This window comes from Aptenodytes forsteri, unplaced genomic scaffold (genome assembly GCF_000699145.1).
Source record: "Aptenodytes forsteri isolate BGI_AS27 unplaced genomic scaffold, ASM69914v1 Scaffold53, whole genome shotgun sequence".
Lineage (NCBI taxonomy): Eukaryota > Metazoa > Chordata > Aves > Sphenisciformes > Spheniscidae > Aptenodytes > Aptenodytes forsteri.
Window position 1 is genome coordinate 14,163,904 of NW_008795909.1, and position 22,655 is coordinate 14,186,558.

Sequence of the window (22,655 nt, forward strand, 5' to 3'; positions counted from 1 at the left end):
AGTTTGTTTCTGTAAGCTGGGAAAGTGTAACGAAGTGACTGCTGCTGGGTAACCTACCCAAGTGTTTCCTGGCAGACAGCATGAAAGATTTGTTTTGACGTTTTAGGGGATTTCAGTCAGATTTTCCTAATTGTTTCCACAGATCTGTATCTAGGGAAGTAATAATCCCCTAGATAGTAGGGGAGTAATAGTACCCTTTTCCATATGAATACTCTAATCACTTTATTTCTTTCTGGTTAACAGCAATCATTCATAAAAGACTTGCACGCTATGATAGCGTAGGCTGATGACTATATTCCACACATTCCCTTCCATTCTTCAAACAGCACAAACAGAATTTAACCTTTGGAGCTTCTTGGTGGAAAACTATTAGTAAAAGGAGTCCCAAGTATAATAAAATTATTACACCGTTTTATTTTGAAGAACATTTTGCATTTGTTTTAATACAAAATGATGTAGCACAAGAAATAATTTACAAACCTTTAAGTTCTTATCCTGGCATTTGAAATAAGAATGATTTCAGAGGAAGTCTGTGAGCTATTCATAGGAAACTGTCATTATGTACAAAATGTTTATTGACATGTTTTAAACATCACATTTGTAAAAATGTGAACTGGATTGCTATCTACCATATGAACTACAGGTAAAACCTGATAAGATAACTTGTTAGAACAAGTCATTGTTATCCAGCGGTAACAAAATAGACAGTAGCTTTCAGTGTTTTTTGATTTTCCTCCAAGGTTGTATTAGCCTCAAAGTCATTTCAGGGTTTTACTGCATTGTGAACGGTATCTAAGCCCTCTCCCGATTGCATAAAAATAATCTTTGAAATAGTACACATAGAACAACAGTAAGGTAGAGGCAATAAAATAGTATACTTCTTATATCAAGGTTTTTGGTTCTGTGAAGAAGCATTTCATCATATTTCTTTTTTTCCCAAGCAGAGTAAGTAGTACTGAAGTAAAGCATTTTCATTTACCTGTGAAATATTTTCTGCCCAAGACGCTTCCTATCAACGTAGGGTATGTAGGTAATACACTTTGTCAAAGCTAACTGTCTCATGACCAGTAATACCCTGGCATGAACTTGCCAATTTTTAAATGATTTTAATATTTATTTTTAGCATGGGATTAATACAAAAATAAAATTAGAGCTTATTTTTCAATCAAAAAAGTTAAAATAACTTTAAATCTTTTACTTTTCCAAGTATAAGACTGTAAATAGTCAACTGTGCATCCCTTATGCAGAGAGATTCGACTCAATTATTAAAAAAAAAAAAAAATCTGTTCTGTTGCCAAGTTCAAACTTGACACTTTATCCCAAAAAGAGATTTACACTGAGAGGTGGCTCTATTTAAATATTTATGCTATAGATCTATATATTCCAAGTAAAAATACTTCTATCTAGAATTCTGAGGAGAGTTACAATAATTAGGGTCCATAAATATTGCTGCAGTTCAATTACGGTACAATAATTACAAAATATAGAACATCTCTTTACAAATACAAATCATTGTATATTACAATTCATTTACAATAATTTCTACTATATAATTTTTAGCAAACTATCTTATCTAATTCTACTATAACCTGGTTGCAAGTGCATTAGTAAGAATGCAATTATTCCAGTATATTTTGCCCTTAACGTGATAGTCATAAAACAGACTATCTGAATGATATTTTCCTATGTAAACTGGTGTTACATATGACAGATTATTCTTTATATAACTTCTTTTTCCAACGATCTCTAACAGGTAGAGCACAACAAACTGTATTTTAGAAGAGCATTAAGAAAAGAAATCAGGAGGCAAGTTTGAAAACAATGTTAGAATGGATATGCAACGGGTAGCTGATATGCTATCGAGTACTGAGGTAATGACATTATTGGTTGTCATCACTCATCACATGTTGCTATTTCCCACGCAATTTTGTGCCGGACTTACACAGACATTTTCACTGACAAAATCCTGCTCTACTATGAAGGACAGCAGCACAAGGTTGAAAGACAGGCAAGATATTACACCTCAGAATCCCGCTCTAGCCCTCAAAAAACTGATTGTCACAATCTGCTTGGTTTCAAAATAACCTTATTCCTACAGAGGAACTGAAGATTCTGTGGGAGGAGACTTGACGTACTGCAGCTCTGATCACATTTCGGCAACCTGGAGATAATCAATTTATTAGTTATGGCTTCCTTGAGGTGTGACATCACTTGTACAAAACTTGATTGGTTATTCACTCCAGCTAGTGCCTAGCATCTTTAAACTATGAGGCACTTTTTCTGTTATTAGAATCATTTTCCTTGCTAAATACTATAAGCTTGTAATGCATATCATTTCATCAGCTAAGTCTTCTTCATATCGTCCCGTTTCTGGTTCTTCATCACTGTAGCCAGGACCAAAATCCTGAAGTTCATAATCTTGTCTGCTTAAAATGGGAAACATGTCCCCATTGGTCCCATTGCTGATATTTCCATTGAGAAGATTACTTGCTGCACTTTCCATCTCATCAATAGTCATGTCACATGCATCAGCAATCTCGTGTTTTGTAGCTGAAACAAATTTAGGGTCCTTTGCATACCTTCCTAGGCCTTCAGATATAAGTACCTGGCAGATGGAGGGGAGAGAATGAGATACACAGTGGAAATACAGAAGAGCAGACAGGTCATAACAACATTTCTCATTTGTGGAAAATACTAGAAACCCCATGCTGAATCACTACAGCAACCCACTGCAAAACTGCCTGTGTAAAGGACAATCAAATCAAATCGACAATCAAATGGCTCCAAACCACACTGCGTCAGTTATGTGATAATGTAACTGATAATCCAATACATCGGACTTCTCTCTTTAGAAATTTGGCAGTAGTCTTTGATAAACGTCAATCATCAGGCTGATATACTAAAGACAACAGTTGATATATTGCAGATGGCGCAATTAGAACAACTGCCTGAAACACAGAATTCTAGATACGTTCTCGGTACTTTACATGGAAGAAAGATGCTGAAGTCCCATTTGCAAATAAATGTAACAAAGTATATTTTTTAGCTCATAGCAATGGAAAGGAAGCGACAGATGGAAGCAAGAACAGAAATTATGATTCCATTTCCATTAAAAGGGAACTCTCAACATTCTTTAGTCCACCTACAAATCAATCCTTGTAGTTGATACTCACCTCTGCATTTGGTACCCTGATTCATAGAGCTCTTTTTCTTTTATTCAGATTACTGCAAAAATGGTGATGTATTTCTATAGAAACACCAGAGAGAACCGGCATATGCATCTTCTCTTCCCTATCAGCCATTGTGGAAGGGCACTTCATAACTGATCCTCATCTAGAAAACTTAAATTTCAAATCTCTCTGAAATCCCTCCAGTTCTCTGACACACCAACGCTGAGATTTGGATTCAGTAGAAACCCTTCACTACATGACAACTACGAATAAGTTCCCCTGTCTTTACCTAAAAACAGTTTTGGGCTTTGAAAATGAAAATGAAAATTTTCAGAGAGAGAATGTGGACTGAACTATATGCTTTTTAAAGTTAACAGAAAAACCAGAGAGACAGACAATCTTGGCTACTTCAGAGGTTTCTGTAATACTTACCGCTTCTACCAAACTGTCTGCACTCCTCTGTTTGTCACTATGCCTAAAGTCATGAGGTACAGTTAAACTGGCTGGTGTAAATGTTCGGTAGGAAATATCAGGGTCATCTGTGTACCAAGAGCTCCGGTGCAAGGAAGGCAGGCTGCCATTCATATGTTCTGTCGATTCAGCCCTATCAACCTGGATTAGAGGTGTGTAATAGGGAGTACGGTCCCTGTTGGGAGGGGTTGCAGGTGGGGTAGCCCAGGAACGCGTTGAACGACTTGGTGAATGTTTATGAGCTTTGCTGGAATCCAGACCTGCAACAGCCATGACCTGGTAAGGGGAAGAGTTTTAGAAGTTAGTGATTTCAAATGCTCAGTCATACTAATTTCTCATTTCAGCAGTTACTTCAAACCAATCGTTCAGGCAGCAGCTATGCAAAGCTAGCATTTTCTGATGTTTAACAGGACTGAAAGTGGTAAATTGACTGGATAAAGGGGTATTTTTTCTATTATCACTGGGATCACAAAATCTTGGTATTAGCATTAATACAGAAAAGTAATTGCTTATACAATATATTAAACAAAGAAAGCAAAGCGTAGAAACATTCCTTCTGTCCTGCAGGGACAGGATAGGAAGCTGTCAGCATTTTCCAAGCATTCTGGATGGTGTCTCTAGACTACGGAAACTGCCATCTTCCCAGGGCCACGTCAGAGCTGGGCACTGAGCCTCAGAAGATGCGTGTGTTGTACTTGCAAATTCTCACAAACGGAGCTGAGTAACTGCATAGGCGAAGATTAATAGACAGTTGCCGTATTATGCAGTCCTGGTTGAAATTCCTTAGGGCATCCCGACGCTTAAAGAGTCATAGGGGCAAACTACTCATTTTCAATGTTTTGTAGAAGGTCGATGTTTGAGAAGCCTCGTGTCTAGCAACTACAAGCCTACACTTGGCCTAGAAGTCGTGTGCAGGTAAACTACATAGTACACCAGTACTGTTTCAAACAACAATGAAAGTCAGAGGTATGATATAGAAGCTGGAAAAATGTAATTCATTATTAGTTAAGTAAGATTTTGTGTTTACCTGCTGTTGCATTAAGTGAAGTGGTAAAGCAGTGCGATGGTGGAAATTAGGAGAGAGTGGTATGTCATCTTGACTACTTTGTCGGCGGAGGCATTCGAAGTTAAAGGAAGATCGTCTATTTGCTACAGGGAAACCATAATTGATTAGGAAAATAAAATACTTTTCCTCAAAGTCTATTATTTCCAGAGTTCCAGTGTGAGCCAACTATCACACAAATAAAAACATATCCCGCAACAAGAAATGAGTTGTGCTAACAGAAGCAAGCAGCTGGTTATAAGATAAAGGATAGATTCATCGTGTGAGCAAATGCAGCCCTAGGTAGAAACCATACGAGCAGCCTAACATGGCAGGATTTGAAGCAGCTGTTTCACAAAGCAAGCTTGTGTTATGCAGCAGACTGGTTCAGACACTTAACTTCAGAGTTTTGCTGCAAACTGCTGTGAACAGTTACAAAGAAGAGTTTCTTCTTTCTTCCCCATGGTTTTAAACTCTTCTTTCTAATGAACCGGACTTCCCAAAGGAAATACCAAATCCCCGGTTCCTTGGAAGCAACGTGTAATATGAAAAACCATATGCAAGTCAAAGTTGACTCATGTTATCAATTCCTGATGTTTATTCTGTTACTTACGACAATGATAAGCCATGGTCTCTGCTGTTACGTGTGCTGTTATTATTCATGTAAATGCTAGAAAGGAAAAAGTGGAAATCTAAACTGGATCAAGATGTTTGGCTGATGTGGAAATGTTTCAGCTGGTCTTGGTGAAAGCCTAGGGAACAATGGGAAGCAGCGCATGGTATCATTCCTGTGTTAGCTTCAGTGTGAAGAAAACCCGGGTGCTGAACAGCAGCTGGAATCCAGATACGTCCTCACAGCTGTGAGCATCATAGTGTAAAACTGGAAAGAGCCTGACTGCACAAAGCAATGATACAGAATTGTGCTCTCTTGAAACTTATTGATACTATTCTTGGTATCTTTTTTCCCCAACACCAAGAATTTTGTGAACAGTATTGAAGAGTTAGGTGCCATAGACTTAGGATTCCTCATAGTTCTCACCAGGCACTTAGCGCTCTAGCAATACTAACAATCAAGGTTCCTTAAAGAGCCATTGGACTAAAATGGGCACCTCCAGGAGGTGATTCAGTCCACTTAATGCAAACTTTGTGCCTCTTTCCATTGTCTCTATGGTAAATCCAAACACAGGAATGCAAGCCTTGGCTCCTGATCCTAACAAATGCTAAATGTGCCAATACCAAAATGAATAAAAAACAAACCAAAAAGTCCCCTCATCCAAAACAAGACACTGCTTTGCACATCCTTCTCTCCAGGAGAGGGCCAGAAACAACAGTTTAATCATTTCCCAGTGCACTTCTGGAAGTTGCTCAAATACTGTGGTGATGAGTTTGGTATGAAAACCTCTAGAAAGCTCGACACAGAGCTCAATTTACTACCTACAGTACCCAGCCAAGGCACTGTATGTTACATTAACTTGGACTGAATCCAGACGCTAGCAGAAACTAGCTAGTGCAGTGTTGCAGGTTCTTTGGGTTTTCTTTCTCTTTTTTTCTTTTACGTGAGAAGATCAAGGCTTCCTCCCCAGGCCAAACAGCCCATACACTGGTTACAAATAATAGGTTTGAGCTTCTTTTAAAATCTGCCGAGATACCGAGCCTCTGAAATTTCTCAACTGTGTTCTTGAACATTAAGCACATGGTTATGACAGGAGGCCTGACTCTGCTCTTGTGACATTATACTGGTGTAAGTCAAAGGACTTTACTTCCTACATTACCCTTACGCACCTTAGATCAGAACTAGGTCCTCTTATCCTAGGATATCAAATACCCTCTTATCTAGTACATTTATCTAGTTTCTTGTACGTGAGATAAAAAGCGTAAGCTTCCTCTAAAGGAACGTCTGCTTAATACTGTCATCAGAACGTTATCAGAAAAGTTAAATGAAGTCCAAAGGCTGCAGTCACAGGAAACCTTCAACCCTCCCCTCTCGACACTTCCATGGGAAGACCCCAGAGGATTTTTATTGCAGGTTGTTCTCCTGCAATGTATGGAGAGGATATATAAAGCATCCAAATCTTTCTTCACCTTTAAATTCCTCTGCTATCAGAAAAGCTTGTAGAAAGATACACAGGAGTCTCCTTTCACAGTCTCCCCTTTGTCTGATGTCTGTTCCTTCTGCTACTGGAAGAGAGCTAGCAGCTTTCTGTACACTTCACGGTCATTCGTCTGAGTTATTTACCCTCTATAGTGCAAGACTCATATTCTTTCTGCTTCTTCCACCTGTGCCGCTTAAGGTCAGAAAGCCAAACAGCAGAGAGCATTCCTAGTCTTGTCGTAAGGAGCTGAGTGCCCAAAGTGAGGATCCAGCACTGACAGTATTGCTGAAGAATGTTTCTTTTATTATATATTTTGCTGCTGCCCTTTATTACAGCTTTCTGTAGCTTTGAACAGTCTGAGACTGTACTTCAGGCATTGTATAATGATCCCACAACACTTGTCTCTGAAACACTTTTATTTTTTAAATCTATACCTGCATTTTCTTTAGGGTGCCTGAGACAGGAAAGGACTGAAACTTATTTTCCTACCCACAGGGTCCTTAGAGTCATACTTCCACAGATAAATGGACTGTGACTCTGGCTGCTAGCATCATCAGAATGAAAGACAAGTCTGGTTTTGTGAGAAAGCCAGTCCATCTTAGAGCAGACAAAACGTGGAGACTCTTCTAGAAATGATCCTGTATTGTCTTGTCCGGATGGCACTGGTTAGATGGCATCTCCCAAAGACATATGTGACAGACCTGGCTGTGCTGACCATGCCATGCGTGAGAGTACCCTTAGGGACCCTATGGGGCTGCACGGAGCTGAGTGCTGTTTCTTCTGCACCAACCCAGTCTCTTTATTTTAGCCTGGGAAAGCGGTTTATTTTACACTTCCCAACCCCAAGTGCTTCCTCTCTGTGAAGTGTCAGAGGTCAAAGACCAAAATCCAAGAGCTTTGAGTCTGTGCCTAGTTTCACCAGAGGATTAGCACTGCTAATCTCTGCATTATGGCCTGGAACATACAAAACCAAAATTACAAGATAAGAAGCATGAGAGCTTTTAGAAATGCAGATAAAACAATATTGTGCTTGAGATAAGGGGAAACCAAGGGAAAGATCCAAGGAGGAGAATAAACAAAAATGAAAGAAACAGGTAAAAAAATCAGTTGACAATACTAATTCAATCTATGAATTGAAACATTTTCTCCCTCAGAAGAAACACAGAATATTAAGCATTGTGCCTGAGATGGCACAATAAAGTACCAACGTGAGTCTGAAATAAGATGCTTAGCCCAGGGTAACACTTTTCTTTTTCACAGGGATTTGAGAAACTCACATTAAAAAGCTTAAGGCACTTCAAAAGTAAGGAGGAAAAACCCAAACCCAAAGCACCGCTAAGCTCACTCTTGGTTCTCTTTTCCCTGACAATTACCCTGCTTCAGACGGTGGTGTTTACTAAACAGTACGAGGTAAAGCTGTAAATGGCACTGAGCACAACGTCATTAAGCAGCACGTCTTAAGAGACGGGGAAAGTGCCAGCAGGTGAGTCACTAGAGAGGCAATGGCACTGACTCAGGGCAACGCTGCACATCCCTAGGTGTGAATGAAGGCACACGGACTGAAACCCTCTGACCAACGTTTCAAAGCAAACTACTGCTGCGTTCTACCTTGCTCTTTCTTAATTTATCAAATCAAGTTAAAACTGGCAATTAAATCGGCTAATTTTATGTTATTGGATGAGTGAGGCAAGAGATATTAGAAAGACTGACTTGTAAGCTAGGATCCACAGATTCTCTGAGCAGTCTCTCAGGATGGATAGATATTTCTGCCATACACAATAATCCACTAGCAACAGTAATCGAGAAACGTCACGTTTGAAATCCAAGTTAAAAAGAAGCCTTTTTAAACTGGAACATGTCTGAATGCATTTAAATAATTCTGGATTTGCAAACAAATTGTTCTTAATGTACTTACGTGTTGGTGTTGGAGGTAGCAGCCGTCTCCTGGGAGATCTTTTTGTATCGTAACAGATCTGTGACTCATCTTCCTCAAAAAAACCATGTGGGTGATGGTTACCTTTTGGTCTCTCAAAATCTGAGTCATGGCAGTGATATCTACAGTGGTAATCATATATATGCCTGCGTTTAAAATACAATAGAGAAAACGTTATTTCAGTCAGTTTCTGTAAATTGATCTATTGGATTTCTTCTAGAAGATTTTCAAATCTACTCTTTCTCCAGCAAGATACCCGAACATTACATTATATAATTACACGACCCAATTTTAAAATCCAGTTTCTGCATGCAAACTGATTTTGAGATAGCAAGCATACACTTTTGTACTAGTATAGTTATATAGTGAGTTCTCAGGTGAAATTTTTATCAAATTATATTTTCAATGAAGTTATTCTTACCAGTACAGGCTAAAATGGAGGACCTCAGTTGTACACTGCTTAAAAACAAATAAATAAAAATACTCTGTTCTACTCCCGCCATGCTCTCTTGTGAACCCTGGGAACCCTCTGAGCACGGAAACTCAGAGAATGGAATTAAGCCTTTTACATTCTGGATACTTCTCTTGTTGAAAATCAAATCTTGTAAGGCTGTAATTTGACTGTAATTATCATACCAAAAAATTAGTGACCTGAGAATTCTGTAGAATTTCACTTTCATGCAAATCTTAGCTTTTATGCAAACCAACAAGATGCAGATTAGGGTGCCAATCTTGCCAGAATTCAGATGGCAAAGAAAGGCAGTAGAGGAGGAGGAGGAGGAGGAGGAGGAGGAGGAGGAAGAGAATTCAGCATGTCTGGCACTTGTGCATATGCACTTGTGGATCCAAGATAAAATGGCAATAAACTCCTCTGCTTCTGGGCTGGACTTCAAACTAAAAATCTATTGACAGAAGTGGAGGGTATTTTTGAGAAGTTATTGAATTTATTCAGCAGAAGGGAAACACAGCTATTGTAAGGAAGATGAACACAATCTACTCAAGATCTTGTAAATGCATACGTCTTTCTACGTCATAATGAGAAGGTGAATATTATGGAATTAAAAAAATCACAAGATATTTGCGGAAAAGGTGCATTTAATTTTTTTTTTAAATAGGAAGCCTTTCAGTATTACCAAATATAGGTTGTGTTCCATGGCAGGTTGATACTCAGAAAACACCAGAACAATCTCACATTTTAAAGACTAAATCAGGAATATCAGGCAGGACTTCCTCCCAAAGTAGCACCCACCACTGCCTGAACAACTGGAAACCTATCATTTACGTACAGGAATGGTCCCAAGGCAAAGTTAGGACCTGCCCTGTTGCTGAAGCCGTCGCTGCCTGAAGCCAACGGCACAGTGCTCAAATCAAACTAATTTGGTAACGCTCAAAGCTGAACTAACTTGGGAGCCACTCTTCTAAAGTTAGAAAAACCCACCCCAGTCCATTTCTGAAGAAACTGCATGAAATAAAGTTTCAGAGAAAAGATGAAATTTACCAAAATTAAATCAAGGCCTTTTCTTCTTAAATCTGAAATTAAGATATTGAATGCAAAGATCATGGGGGTTAAACACACAGGATCAGGCAAGAGTTGTTAAAAAACACTACTGGGCCTTGGAAAAACCCTACTGGACAGAAATACTATAATTAACTAGGATACTATTCCTAAGTTTTGGCCAAAGAAAACAGAAATCAGTTAGAAAACTGAGAGGAAACAGGTCACAAAACTAGAATTCTGCAGTTACAGTAAGGAGCCTCAGATTAATACAAATTTAGACATTATGCAGTATTACAAATTTGTAAGAAACGCTAGTTGTTGACTAAAATTCAGTTGATGGCATTTCCATAAAGCTTATGAATAAAACTTAAAAAACATCTACTCCAAACATATAAAGGCCAGGACAACTATGACAGTGTTAAGTGTTTGCACTAAGGAGACAAAACATGGTGCCAAGAGGAGGATTATTAGTAAAGAGGTATAATGAGAATTTTCAAAAGGAAGTCGTCCAATTCTTTATTGGTCCAGCTAGTACTACCGTATGATCTCAGTCCATAGTTACCAGTTTCACCTTTCTTTTAAGTTAAATTAAAAGAAGAAAACCCTTTCTAAAAGCTCCTCTCTCTATCTGAGCTTGATCCTTCTTCCATTGTACGTGAAATTTTATTTATAAATGAAATGCTTCTTCGGTTATGCACTATCTAGTTTATACTCAGTTCAAAGGAAATTTGTGCTTTCCTTTGAATTTGGTACAGAAGTTTTGCTGGACTCGGCACATGACGCCAAATACAGAAGATCTTTGGTACACACACTATTCCCATTCACCGTTTTACTTGCCAGCAGTTGTGGAGTATTAACTTCATCAGAGCATTTTCAGTATAAGTGTGCTTAGTGACGCCTTTACAGACATGCACCTAATTTATTGAAATATTTTTCCCAGTGTAACAAATATCCTCACCTGCTTCCTGACAACATACTGTCTTCCTCATAATATTCTTCCCCACTAAAATATTCCTGCTCTCCCAAATAATGATCATCATTGCAATAGTCTTGAACTTCATGTTCTTCGCGGCAAATAGTAGGTCGACGCCCATCACCAGAGTCAGATCTGTAAGTAGCAAACAAATATTTATATTTTTTTATATTTTAGTTATATAAAAAATGTTTTTGGGGGGGGGGGGAAGACAAGCATTAATAACTCTCTCGTTGTCAGAATGTGGTGTTATAGTAAATTGCACAGAACTGCAATTCAGAACATGACTATTTTATCTGTTTCTTTAAAGGTGACTCCCTTTATTTCCTTATGGTACAAATAAGAAAATAATTAATATGGGGATGCTCCGTGAAGTCAAATACATTTAAGACATTTCTACAAAATATAAATTCAGAATACTTTGAAGAAACAGCCTCTCTCAAATGTCTGAAGTTTGCCAAATGGCTAAAATATTAAGGAGCACTCACTGAGGTATTCCAAGAAAAATCTGAAATGGATGTGCAAATCTAGACATTAAAAACTAGCACTTAATGTACCTTTAGCAATGCACTTCAAATAACACAATATATCCTATTTTTAAAAGCTGTCTTAGAAAATATTCAGACATAAGACCAGGAAAGATTTTGGAACCCCTATAAATGGAACTGTACACGTTAATATTTATCAAAGCTAAACCCAGTGTTTTTTCCAGTCTTCACAAGTCAATTTTAAACAAGGGCTACCATCAGGTGTGATCTTTTGCCTGCTGAAAACTGCGCAAACCTGCCCGGACTCTTAAAAGGGCTTGAATTAATTTTGAACTTCACCAGAAGTTTATCCTTTTAGAACAGGCAGTGGAAAATTTGACTTAGAAATCGTCACTTAAGTTATTCAGCACATGCATTGTCATACAGTTAATTTTGAAAATTGTACTGAAGAAAAAGACAAAGACAAAGAAGAAGACAAAGAAAAAGAAGGAAAAAAGAACAAGAAAAACTACTTCGTCCTCTTCAATTACGTCAGAACAATATCAACTCACCTAATATATGTTTCATAGTAGCGGGTTCTATCCAGGTAAGCCATGAAAATAAGGAGAAAACTATTTTAAAATCAGGTAGTTTAGAGAAATTCATTGGTGATTACAATGTCTGTGCCGTAACTAATAATTTCACTTTACAGAAAACTACTACTTTCAAACCTTATTAAAGTTATATACATTTCCCATACATCAGAGCTATATTTTAAATACGTTTCATACATCAGTAGGCAACAGAAACGAAGCTAAATATACAAATTAGTTTCACGTAGCATAAGTTTTCTTATAGTGTACTTGTAATATATAAACTTATTTAAAAGCAAATACATATTCGTAAGTTTACCTCCTACTGCTTGGCCTTCTACGCTTCTCATGATCAGTTCTGGAGTATGAATGGTAACCGTTTTCAGCTCTGCGCTCACGATTTCCAAAAGTTGTGTGTTTTCCATGAACAACTTTGGACACGTTGGCATTATTGAGATTGGCATTTGTTGAGTTTGGAACTTGCTTTCCTACTGAGTTGTGATTATGATGATTGTGGTATACAGAATTTCCTGCCTGAGGATAGATATTTTTCTCAGTATCACTTGCAGATGGAATTGAAGGCCGCTGAACGTGTAAGGGACGGTGTGTGGTGTTGATCTGTTGAAATGAATCTCGTCTGTCACTGCTAATATGGTTTATATGGTTGCCAAAGAGGGCACCATTCCTCTGTTTTAGGGGAAGAGAAAGAAAAAATTACATCAGATACCTTAACAGAATAGATTTTAGACAGTGATAACTTAATTTTCTCTCCTACATGCATACAAAAGTAGCAATTCAAATAAGCTGTGATTTTTCTTCCTAATTTTATGATGCTTCAGGTGGGATCTCCTGAAGTGATAGAGATGTGATTGTGATAATGACAATATTTGTATTTCAGAGTTAAATCCACATTATGCTGTGATCATTATTCTTTTTCCATACAACTAAATGTGACATACACATTTCTCCACATTTTATTACGCAGGAGAAACCTAGATTTCCATACACGAACATGCACCAACTTCCTCAGAAAGGGACGTGTCTGCTTAATTTTTGAGAACACTTATTCTCTCCTGTTCTCCCAGAGCATCGGTTTGCAACAGGCGTCACTCAGACAGGATGGAGTGCCATGCAACAGCTTGCAAGCATATCTCAAGTAGGTAACATTAAGCTTCAGTGCTTCCATTCCTTCTCCTTGCAGAGGTACGAGAAAGAGTAGTAACTCTTTATTAGCCCTGAAGAGTGTAATGGATGGTGAAAGAGAGAATGAAGTGCTAAGTTATGACTATGACATGCAGCTCTCTTTTACATCTGACCCAGATTAGGTAGCCTCCCTGTCTAGCCAGGTGTGGGTCTTGGATGACAGCAGTCTGTCTTGAAGCTCAATCTAGGAAAGACAGGAGGTAATGATGGTTGGCAGAGAAATGCATCTACTGATGCATGTCTCCAGTGCCACATCCTCCTTTTTTGCAAAGGACAAGAGCAAGCTATTTTTGACATAATTACTGCAGAAGCATGCTTTTACATCTGCTTCTTCTGAAATGCTTGTGAAAAATTAAGTTTTCTTGCTGGCTGACAAATGGTTTGCAGATCGCTCCTGGTTATAATACCAACTTTACGTGTTCACCATCAGACTGGATATCTATAGCGTAAAAGAGGAAAACTAATCTTTTTTTCTGATTGGTTCTTATTGATATCCCTCAGGAAATCGGAAATGGCATTTATATTTATTTGACTTCTGTGTAAGTAATCCAGGCATTCATTTTAAAATACGCAGCTTTGTGTCTGTTGTGATGTGGCCGCATAGAATTTCATTCTCTTCTTCCTATCTACCACTGCAGAAGTTAAGACACTTCCAGTCTAACCTTGCCACTATCAAAATCTGAGACGGCAAGGTTCATACCTTTTCTTAGGATTTGCTTAAGAAAAAAAGAATTAATGAGAAAGAATTAGGGGCAGGAGAATCATCCTGCAGGAACTACTTCCTAAATTTATGATGAGATGCAAGTGTCCTGGTAATACCATTTTCATAGAGCTACATATATTAAAAATATACTTATTTATAGAATATTTATATTGTTCTGGTTTGAGGGAGTTTTATTATTATTATTACTGTTATTTTTACTCCATATTCAGGGATAAGCTCATTCTTTAATCTCATATTATATGATAAAACAATTCAGGTAGCTGTGTTCTGGCATTACTTTATAAACATCTTCCTCCTCCTCTGGATTGTTTTCCTCTGGTTCATCATCTTGCAAGTCACAGGATATAGCTCGGCGTATTTCAGGGCCAATATCATGAAGTGTCCTTAGTCCTGCCTAAATCAATGACAATATCATAACACATTAGGAATGCAAATTCTTTTTCGTTCTTTAATTACAGGCGTGTAAATTTCTTTTAAAGGACAGTTAACAAGTTTTTGTATCCTGACATCCATAGAGGATGCATCCTACTACAAGTCTCTCTACTGTTATTAACAAAAGGCTTATATTGCAGTACAATCCTGCTGAGGTGATCATGTCTTTATCATCACAGTGTGGATCCTGACCACTGATGTTTAAGGAACCCTATGGAAATAAAATTCATCTTATAATAAAGCATAAGTAATCAGCAAGAACTATAATAAAATGCATTTCAATGAGATGTATATTTAATGTTAAAAACATGTTTGCAGCCTGTGTCCACAAAGGAAACACAAGGAGATCTTTGCTATTGCAACAGCAGTTTTAGCAGAGCTCAGATGTAAAAGAAAGCAGTGAAATAATTCCAGCTCATCTGCACTGCACTGCGATATGCAGATATTTGATTTGAAGCTTTAATTTAGGACAGAAAACCATCTAGCTACAGTAACATGGACCTCAGCGTATATCGGTTCATATTCCTCTCAAGCCTGCTACCACAAGCAACCTTTAGGAAAAGGGATAATGCTGAAGCTGCCAAGGACAGACCTGCACATGAGAGAGGAAACAGACATCATACTCAGGGCCAAGAATTCAGTGCTTTTGTATAGGCCTTACCTACTTCAAAAAGGAGATATTTTTCCTGTTTTAACTCCGGCTGTCATGGTCCGAAGCAAAAAACGCAATCTTGTTCTTCCCAACTCTTTCTTTTATCTCCTCAGGTTCAGAAGAAATCAAAGATTTGTTTGTTTAGCCCTTTACTAACACTACACTCACACTACTAATAATCACGCACAGCCCTTGGCTCCATTCTTGATTATGATCTAAAAGTCTGATTTATTATTTTTCTGCATTTTTTGATGCAGATGAGGGCTGTTCCAGCCCATCAGAGCTGCACTTCTATGGCATGACATTGCATGTTACTCGCCCTGGGGTGGCATGAAGGTATGTAGAGAATATTGCGTGTCTCTCAGCTCCAGAAGGAGCTGAAGGACCTTGGAGGGCACCAAACGTGGCTTGGTCCCACTCATGCTGCCTATCACACATGTTGCCTGGAGAACACCACAGCATCGCAGTCAGGTTTCAGCTCAAAACGGAAATAGTTGGTTTGCTGCGGAGCAAAATGGCATTTATGCAGTGTGGGCAATCAGAACCTGGAAAGGGATGAACCAAAAAGCTTTGTATCTAACGGTGTAGATTTATTATAGGCTCCTTTCAGGTTTCACTCATACCAGTATTTGACTTCCTGAAAACGGCGCTTGACTAATCATATTAGCTACGTGTATTTGGCAATTGTACTTTCTTCCTCAGGGATGAACTTTGAGAGTTATGCTATAATTGAACAAGGCTCTAAAAATAATTTCCTAGTGAGTTAATATACAATATACATTTCATGAATACATTGTGCTTTCTCCCACTTCTTATGCTAATTGCATAGTCAAAACCTTAGCAAGGTTGCTAATGTCATCATTTTGTAAGGTGCTAAAGGGAAGTAAAATTAACACTTTAAGGTACAGATTTTGAAGTAGAAGACCAAAGGCTGCTATTTATTTAGCAGAGACAAAGGCAGTATTTATTTAGCAGAGGATTACTATTATATTTTGGTAATTCAATCATTAGCAAGAATATTCACTTGCCTTTCACGCTCACTACCTGCTTATTTAATAGCAAAGAAAACCAGAAAGAACAAAAACCCCCAAAGCTACACTGGCACTTTAACACAAAAATAAACTGAGGTTAGTATGAACAGAATACGATGCAAGAACTACTAACATAAGAAAATAAGCATGCAGAAAAATAGCTGAATAGACCTACGCTATAGCAGTGAACATAAGAGACATAGTAGTCAAGTCTCGATTCCCCAGTGTTACGTATCTCCATAGAGCCCATCTTCTAACGCTGAAGCTGAGTGCACTGCTCTACAAGTACACAAAAGCTCTGTGCTTTCAGTCAAAGCCAGACTCCCCTCAAGCTCAGCCTTCCTGTGAACACAACACGCTCAGACAGCAGTATTATAAATTCTACCCCTGGCAAAAACTACTAGCTTATATTCCTCCCTGCCAAATTGTGACAAAGTCCCACATATGCCTAAAAGCTGAGAAAAGCCATGTGTTTGGCAGCAACATATTCAATAGTAATTTAATTTTGATTATATTTCCAACCGCCTTCTGGTTTACTTCTTGGTGAATTACTCCTTTACTCAAGAGAAAGCAGGCAGCTTTTATCATCTCATCTCTCTTCAGTAATACTCATTTTCTTGTAACAGACCTCTTGCAATGACACAGTCAACAGCGTAAGACTAAAACCTGGATCACCATATGTAAAAGCATATGTTAGTTAAACTAAACCGATCAGCTTTATTCACTCACAGCCAGTACAGAAGCCACAGGTTCTACAAGCAACATCTGCCTGCAGAATTACAATATTCCTCCACTTACTTGCTCTAACAGAACTACCTACAACAATTTCTGTCATTAAAATGACTACTCCCATGTACTGCCTCATTTTACCTGGTGTAATCTGAAAGTATTCTAAGTTTTCTAAGAGCAATTTTTATGACAGGAGAGCACCACGCAGTGAGACAAATTCTCACGCTGAGCTCTTACCGATAAGACAATCCTTCATTAGATCAGTCAGCTACCACTGAAGGGGGGCTGATGTAAAAGTGCAGGAATTGGTACTTATACGTCAGCAGGAAGATCCCTCCTCTGAACCGCATTTAACGTCTTGTGTGAAGGTCGTAGAGGTAGCATGGACTGATAAAACATTTCACTTTACCTTCAAGCACTTCAGAACCAAATCAAAAATCTCTTAAATAAAAGATGACACCCAAATATCAAACCAACCTTCCCCAGATCTCTCCATTCGCTTACAGGGAAGAAGGGTCCTTCTGATACACGTTTCCCTGTATAACGTTGCCCATTTTAGTCTACCCAGCAAGAACCCTAGAGACATTATAATGCACAAGAGGGCAATGGGAGTATATGTTGTCCTCCATTTGTGAAGTTCTAAAAACTGCTACATTTAGATTTGAGATAATTTCTTCTCTTACAAAAAAACTGAGTAGATGGGACTTTTCAAGAAGAGAGCCTGGATAGATTTGTCTACATTTGACAGAGGCGTGCTTGTTTCTTTTTCATTACAACTGCTTAAGTTCTTAGGAGGCAATTATTTCCCTAAGTAGAACTTTTTAAGAGCTTTTGTTGTTACTACATATAATGATTCAAGACTAGCCACACTCCTGAAGCATCGTAATATAATGACTTGCAAAAAAAAAAAGTCAAATTTGAGTGTTATACAGAAATTACTTCCTCACAATCTTTGAGCATGGCTTATCAGAGCTGCAGAGGAAAGGCAGTCACAGCTAAATCCTCTTTACTTTCCCCAAACAGAACAATGAGTAGACACTAAAGACCGATATAAGAACTTTCATAACATTTCCTTTGGCTGGTAAAGGTTACAGAAAGGGTCACACTCTCTCCAGTCTCCCTTATATCCTCATTTTTTTATGGCAGATTCTTAATCCCTGAAGATTTTCTCATGTCCAGAGAATTCTCGCCTTTCCTTAAAGGAAGCTTCAAGATTATTTTATGCCATTTCAGCATAAATTTTTTCCCTAAATAAGTGGAAATGTGAATAATAAATATTGATTTATTTCCTATTTTTTGAGGACCAAAATACCATTCACATCATTTCAAGAAGCAAGGGGCCAGTTCTGCCATCATATATACATCTAATATCCATCTCAGCTCACCAGACTGAAAACCTGCCTGGTTCACAAGGCTGTTAAATCAGTCAGGTGGATCACATTTCTAAGAAAATGTGTTTAATAATCCCAGTATATTGCAGAACACAGAATTGTTCAGTTCTGTTCATCTCTAACTTTCCAACACAGAGTATTATTATTTGCTATACACAAAATGTCTTTGCCTAATGTACCTGTAACTGGAAAAAATACATCTTTTTTTCTCACATTTACCCTATACCTTGCAGCAAATTTTGTTTTCATCAAAGACACTGGAAGATGAAAGGGTCTAACAGAACAGATAAAACATGCAAGAGATGTTTAGGCACCAGTTCTGTAGGGATAACATTGATCAAAACTGCATCACTGAATTATTCATGCTGTTCTGCAAGAGGACATCTGTTGTTTCTACTCAGGTTTTTCTATTTTGTTGTTGTTTCTTTGAAGTAGAGGAAGAAAAGAGATTAATGCTACCGTGTTTCCCTCCAATTCTATTCTAGAGATTTCACTAGAAGTTTGCAAAAGAAGTTATTTCTTATTCAGACACTTCATCTCTAAAATTTAATTTTTGATGCCTTCCTTACTTAATTTTTTCCTTGTAGGCATGAGAAAGACGAGACGTATCAGACCACTGACACACAGTGTGCTGAACAACATAATTACATATTAAACCCAAGCATGTCTTTAAATACGTTCTCCTGTAAATGCACAAGATGACTTCAAATTAACATGGTAATTCTGTGCAGCTGTGCTTTGTGAGGCATAATAGCACCTGCAATGTTTTCAAGATGGCATGAGGCACTAATACACCAGTGCTGTGTCCTAAATAGCATCTCAAGAGACAATTAACGATGCCCCTGGCTCTGACACAGCACTGAAATGACACACATGTGCTTTCAAATGCTGAAATAATAGAGCTGTAGGAGTCCCTCAGTGAGAAAAAATATCATATGACTAGTAACTGTATTTCTGAATTGGTCATTTAGAGAGAGATAAGCTTAAAGATGCTTGAAAAGCACCTCACGCCAAAACATCAAAACATTTAAAAGTTAAACATTAAAACATTAAACAGTTAAACATTCTAAAAAGTCTATTTTTAACAAATGCCAAATAGATTTTAAATCAATTTTCCACATCTATAGTATGCATAAAACATAGTAACACCATTTTAGATATATGTCTTATATTAAGACATTTGTGTATAATGCAAGACTCCAGAGTCATGACTTCTAGAAGAACATTTAAATGCTTATAAATACTGGAACTACAAAAAGATAATTTTCCCTATATCTAAACTCAGCCCACACCCATTTTGAGATATGGTGCAACCTACATATAGATGCAGTTTAAGCTTAGTTTAAGAAGTGCAAGCACAATATCCTTATTTAAATAAGAAGAATCACTATCACCTACACTATTTCTGGTCATGTAAAATACACAATGCTCCCTCTTTTGAGGCATCTTATAGTGATACCAGGAAATGGAAGAGACGCTTCTAAGCTTTCCTTCATGGATTTTAGAAGAATGATGGATATTTAAGTATACTGCTATATAAACTCACTGGATCTGAAATAAGGCATAAACATGAATTCTAAATACTTAGGTCTTCAGAGCTTCAGAATACTGAAAGCCTATGACTCTGAAAATGTCCATATAAACCATTACATTTGTAGATAATGAACATGTTTTTACTACCTGCTTATTTAATAGCAAAGAAAACCAGAAAGAACAAAAACCCCCAAAGCTACACTGGCACTTTAACACAAAAATAAACTGAGGTTAGTATGAACAGAATACGATGCAAGAACTACTAACATAAGAAAATAAGCATGCAGAAAAATAGCTGAATAGACCTACGCTATAGCAGTGAACATAAGAGACATAGTAGTCAAGTCTCGATTCCCCAGTGTTACGTATCTCCATAGAGCCCATCTTCTAACGCTGAAGCTGAGTGCACTGCTCTCTACAAGTACAAAAGCTCTGTGCTTTCAGTCAAAGCCAGACTCCCCTCAAGCTCAGCCTTCCTGTGAACACAACATGAACATGGAAGCACAATTAAATTGAACTTGAGTAACATATTAACCCCTCAGCTGATGCCTACTAGAGGGTTTTTTTCTTTTTTCTTTTACTGTTTACTGCAGGGTTGATATTACTTATAAAATCTGCAGAGAGAAAAAAGCATAGTTTAATCTGAAACACGTTCCCAAAATCAAATTCAGCTCAATAAATCAGTGCTTTTGTGTACTCGTGATGTGAAGGGAAATATCCTTTAACTTTTATTTGTATGTATTAACAAAGAGTGTTACATGTAAATAAATGTGAAATATAGATGCAAACGTTACATAGTTTACAGTAAGTTTTTTCCCTAGGAAAAATGGTGTGGAATTAATTCATTCACTCTAAGTACTAGACGAAAGTAATTAAACTTGTTCATGCTTCACTTAACATTTATTTTACTAGCAATGTGACTACTGTTTGGCTCAATACAAATTTCCATCACTACAAAAAGACATCTCCTAAACTACTGCTACAAATATAATTTTGTTCTGATTTTACCCAGAAAATATATTTGTTCTCACTGCTTAAGTATCAGTCAATAGCATAAGAAAGGCACTGTGAGCCCTAAGGAATTTTTTTTCTCATGTCCTAGGAGCATATATAACACCACAAAAATGATAGTAGATAGCTAACATGAACTGGTCACCTATCATTTCAGAACCACTTGCTTTTCTTCCCTTCATAAGGAGCGAAAACCCCTGGGTCTGTAGAAGACAGACTGTTGTAATTCCAAGGAATATTGTTATTTCATTTCTGAAGATGTTTTTGGTGACAATATGCAAGTTTAGACAAACTGCTGTTGGTTATAATTTGAAGTGTCCTTTTCTGAGTGAGGAGGAATTTGAAACTTCACGGCAAAAAGACTTTACTGAATAGCCTGAGCAGATAATCTCCTGAGACCCATTTCACTTTCTAGAGTGCTTCCTCTTCTCTGATTACATGTACCCAAACAGCAGCCTGTGTTAGGCTAACAGCAAATGCTGCATCCTTGGGGAAAAACTGAGCTATACAGAATAAAAATCACCGTGAATGCAATTATTGTGGAGTAAGAAGGGGAATTCCTGCCTGCTGCATGCTCTGGCATTCACAAAGCCAATCTAGCTTTGCAGGGAGCTCAGTTCTAATCTCCTAACTCAGCCCAAACTTTTATTGGTTCTCCTCCCCCCCAAACATTTCTCAAACCCCGTATCAGAAGAAGCTGTTTGCTTTATTCCAGTTGGGTCGAGGTTCTGGCCCCAAAATGGTGAGGGGGCTGCCAGTGACATTCTCTTGACACAGTATGCAAGTTTTGGTCTCGCGCAACCAAATAAAATTCAGGCAAAGGATGAGATTTTCACAGTTTCATCTGTTAAAACTCCTAAAGTCATAATGACAAAAAGAAGTGTTCTGTACTTACTCTAGTGTTAATTCAGAAGCTGCTGATTTTACAGCTTCTACACTGTCCCCTGAGAGGCAGACACAGCCACTCCTCACACTGCAGTGCCTGGAAGAGTCTGATCAAATGCTGGACACGGTTGAATAAAATCTCTTACAGAAGTAAACGTCTGCCCAACCACCACTATCAGTTTTCCTTTTCTTTAGTTTATCCTGTTACACTACCATTACACTGCGGAAGAGCCACCTGCATAGTGAAAGAGGCATTTCTGAGAAATATTTTATCAAATTAAGGACCAAGTATCGCTACCTTGCAGAGAGAGAAATTCAAGTAGGCTAAAGAGAAATGGAAGGGGAAGAAACAAATAATTTTAACAACAGGTGTTTTTTAAGCTCTGCTAGTTTTCCTGTTAGAGAATTCAGTATCAATTTCAAATGTATTCAGACTTGTCACTAATCAAGATCAACTGTAACATCCTCTTACTTAACAGTTTCAAAAGGACAGAGGCAGCAGATTTAACAGCACTGCATGAAAAGTGCCGCTCATTTCAAAGTGAAAGCAGAATCAAGTGCAACTCCTTTAAAGAACTGCTTTGATTTTGTTTGCAGAAAGGCAGGGTAACTCCTCATTACCTATAAAACTCTCAAAACCTTGGAGGGGAAAAACCGCACCTTATTTTTTCATTTTTTCTTGATGTTTTGCATCGCTTGACGTCTTTGACATCAGAGAAGCAGCAGCCAAGAGGATTCCTTTATGTGATTCCCTGTTTGTGCACATCTTTATCACTGATGTCAGATACATAAATATCATCTGGGCTGGGTAGTTAATGCATACT

The 22,655-nt window shown here is 37.9% G+C and overlaps 1 protein-coding gene across 1 annotated transcript in view; it reads right to left on the reverse strand.

The window, feature by feature from the left end:
• Positions 1-389: 389 nt before the first annotated feature.
• The window catches only part of CACNA1D (calcium voltage-gated channel subunit alpha1 D), a 209,412-nt gene continuing 187,146 nt past the window's right edge, over positions 390-22,655 (reverse strand). The window contains exons 43-50 of the mRNA XM_019473470.1: positions 14,445-14,561; positions 12,560-12,927; positions 12,220-12,246; positions 11,166-11,315; positions 8,692-8,855; positions 4,669-4,790; positions 3,603-3,917; positions 390-2,605 (exon numbers count right to left, since the gene is read on the reverse strand). Coding sequence (XP_019329015.1) covers positions 2,312-2,605; positions 3,603-3,917; positions 4,669-4,790; positions 8,692-8,855; positions 11,166-11,315; positions 12,220-12,246; positions 12,560-12,927; positions 14,445-14,561 — 1,557 coding nt within the window. The 3' untranslated portion in view covers positions 390-2,311. The remainder of the gene's footprint in view (positions 2,606-3,602; positions 3,918-4,668; positions 4,791-8,691; positions 8,856-11,165; positions 11,316-12,219; positions 12,247-12,559; positions 12,928-14,444; positions 14,562-22,655) is intronic.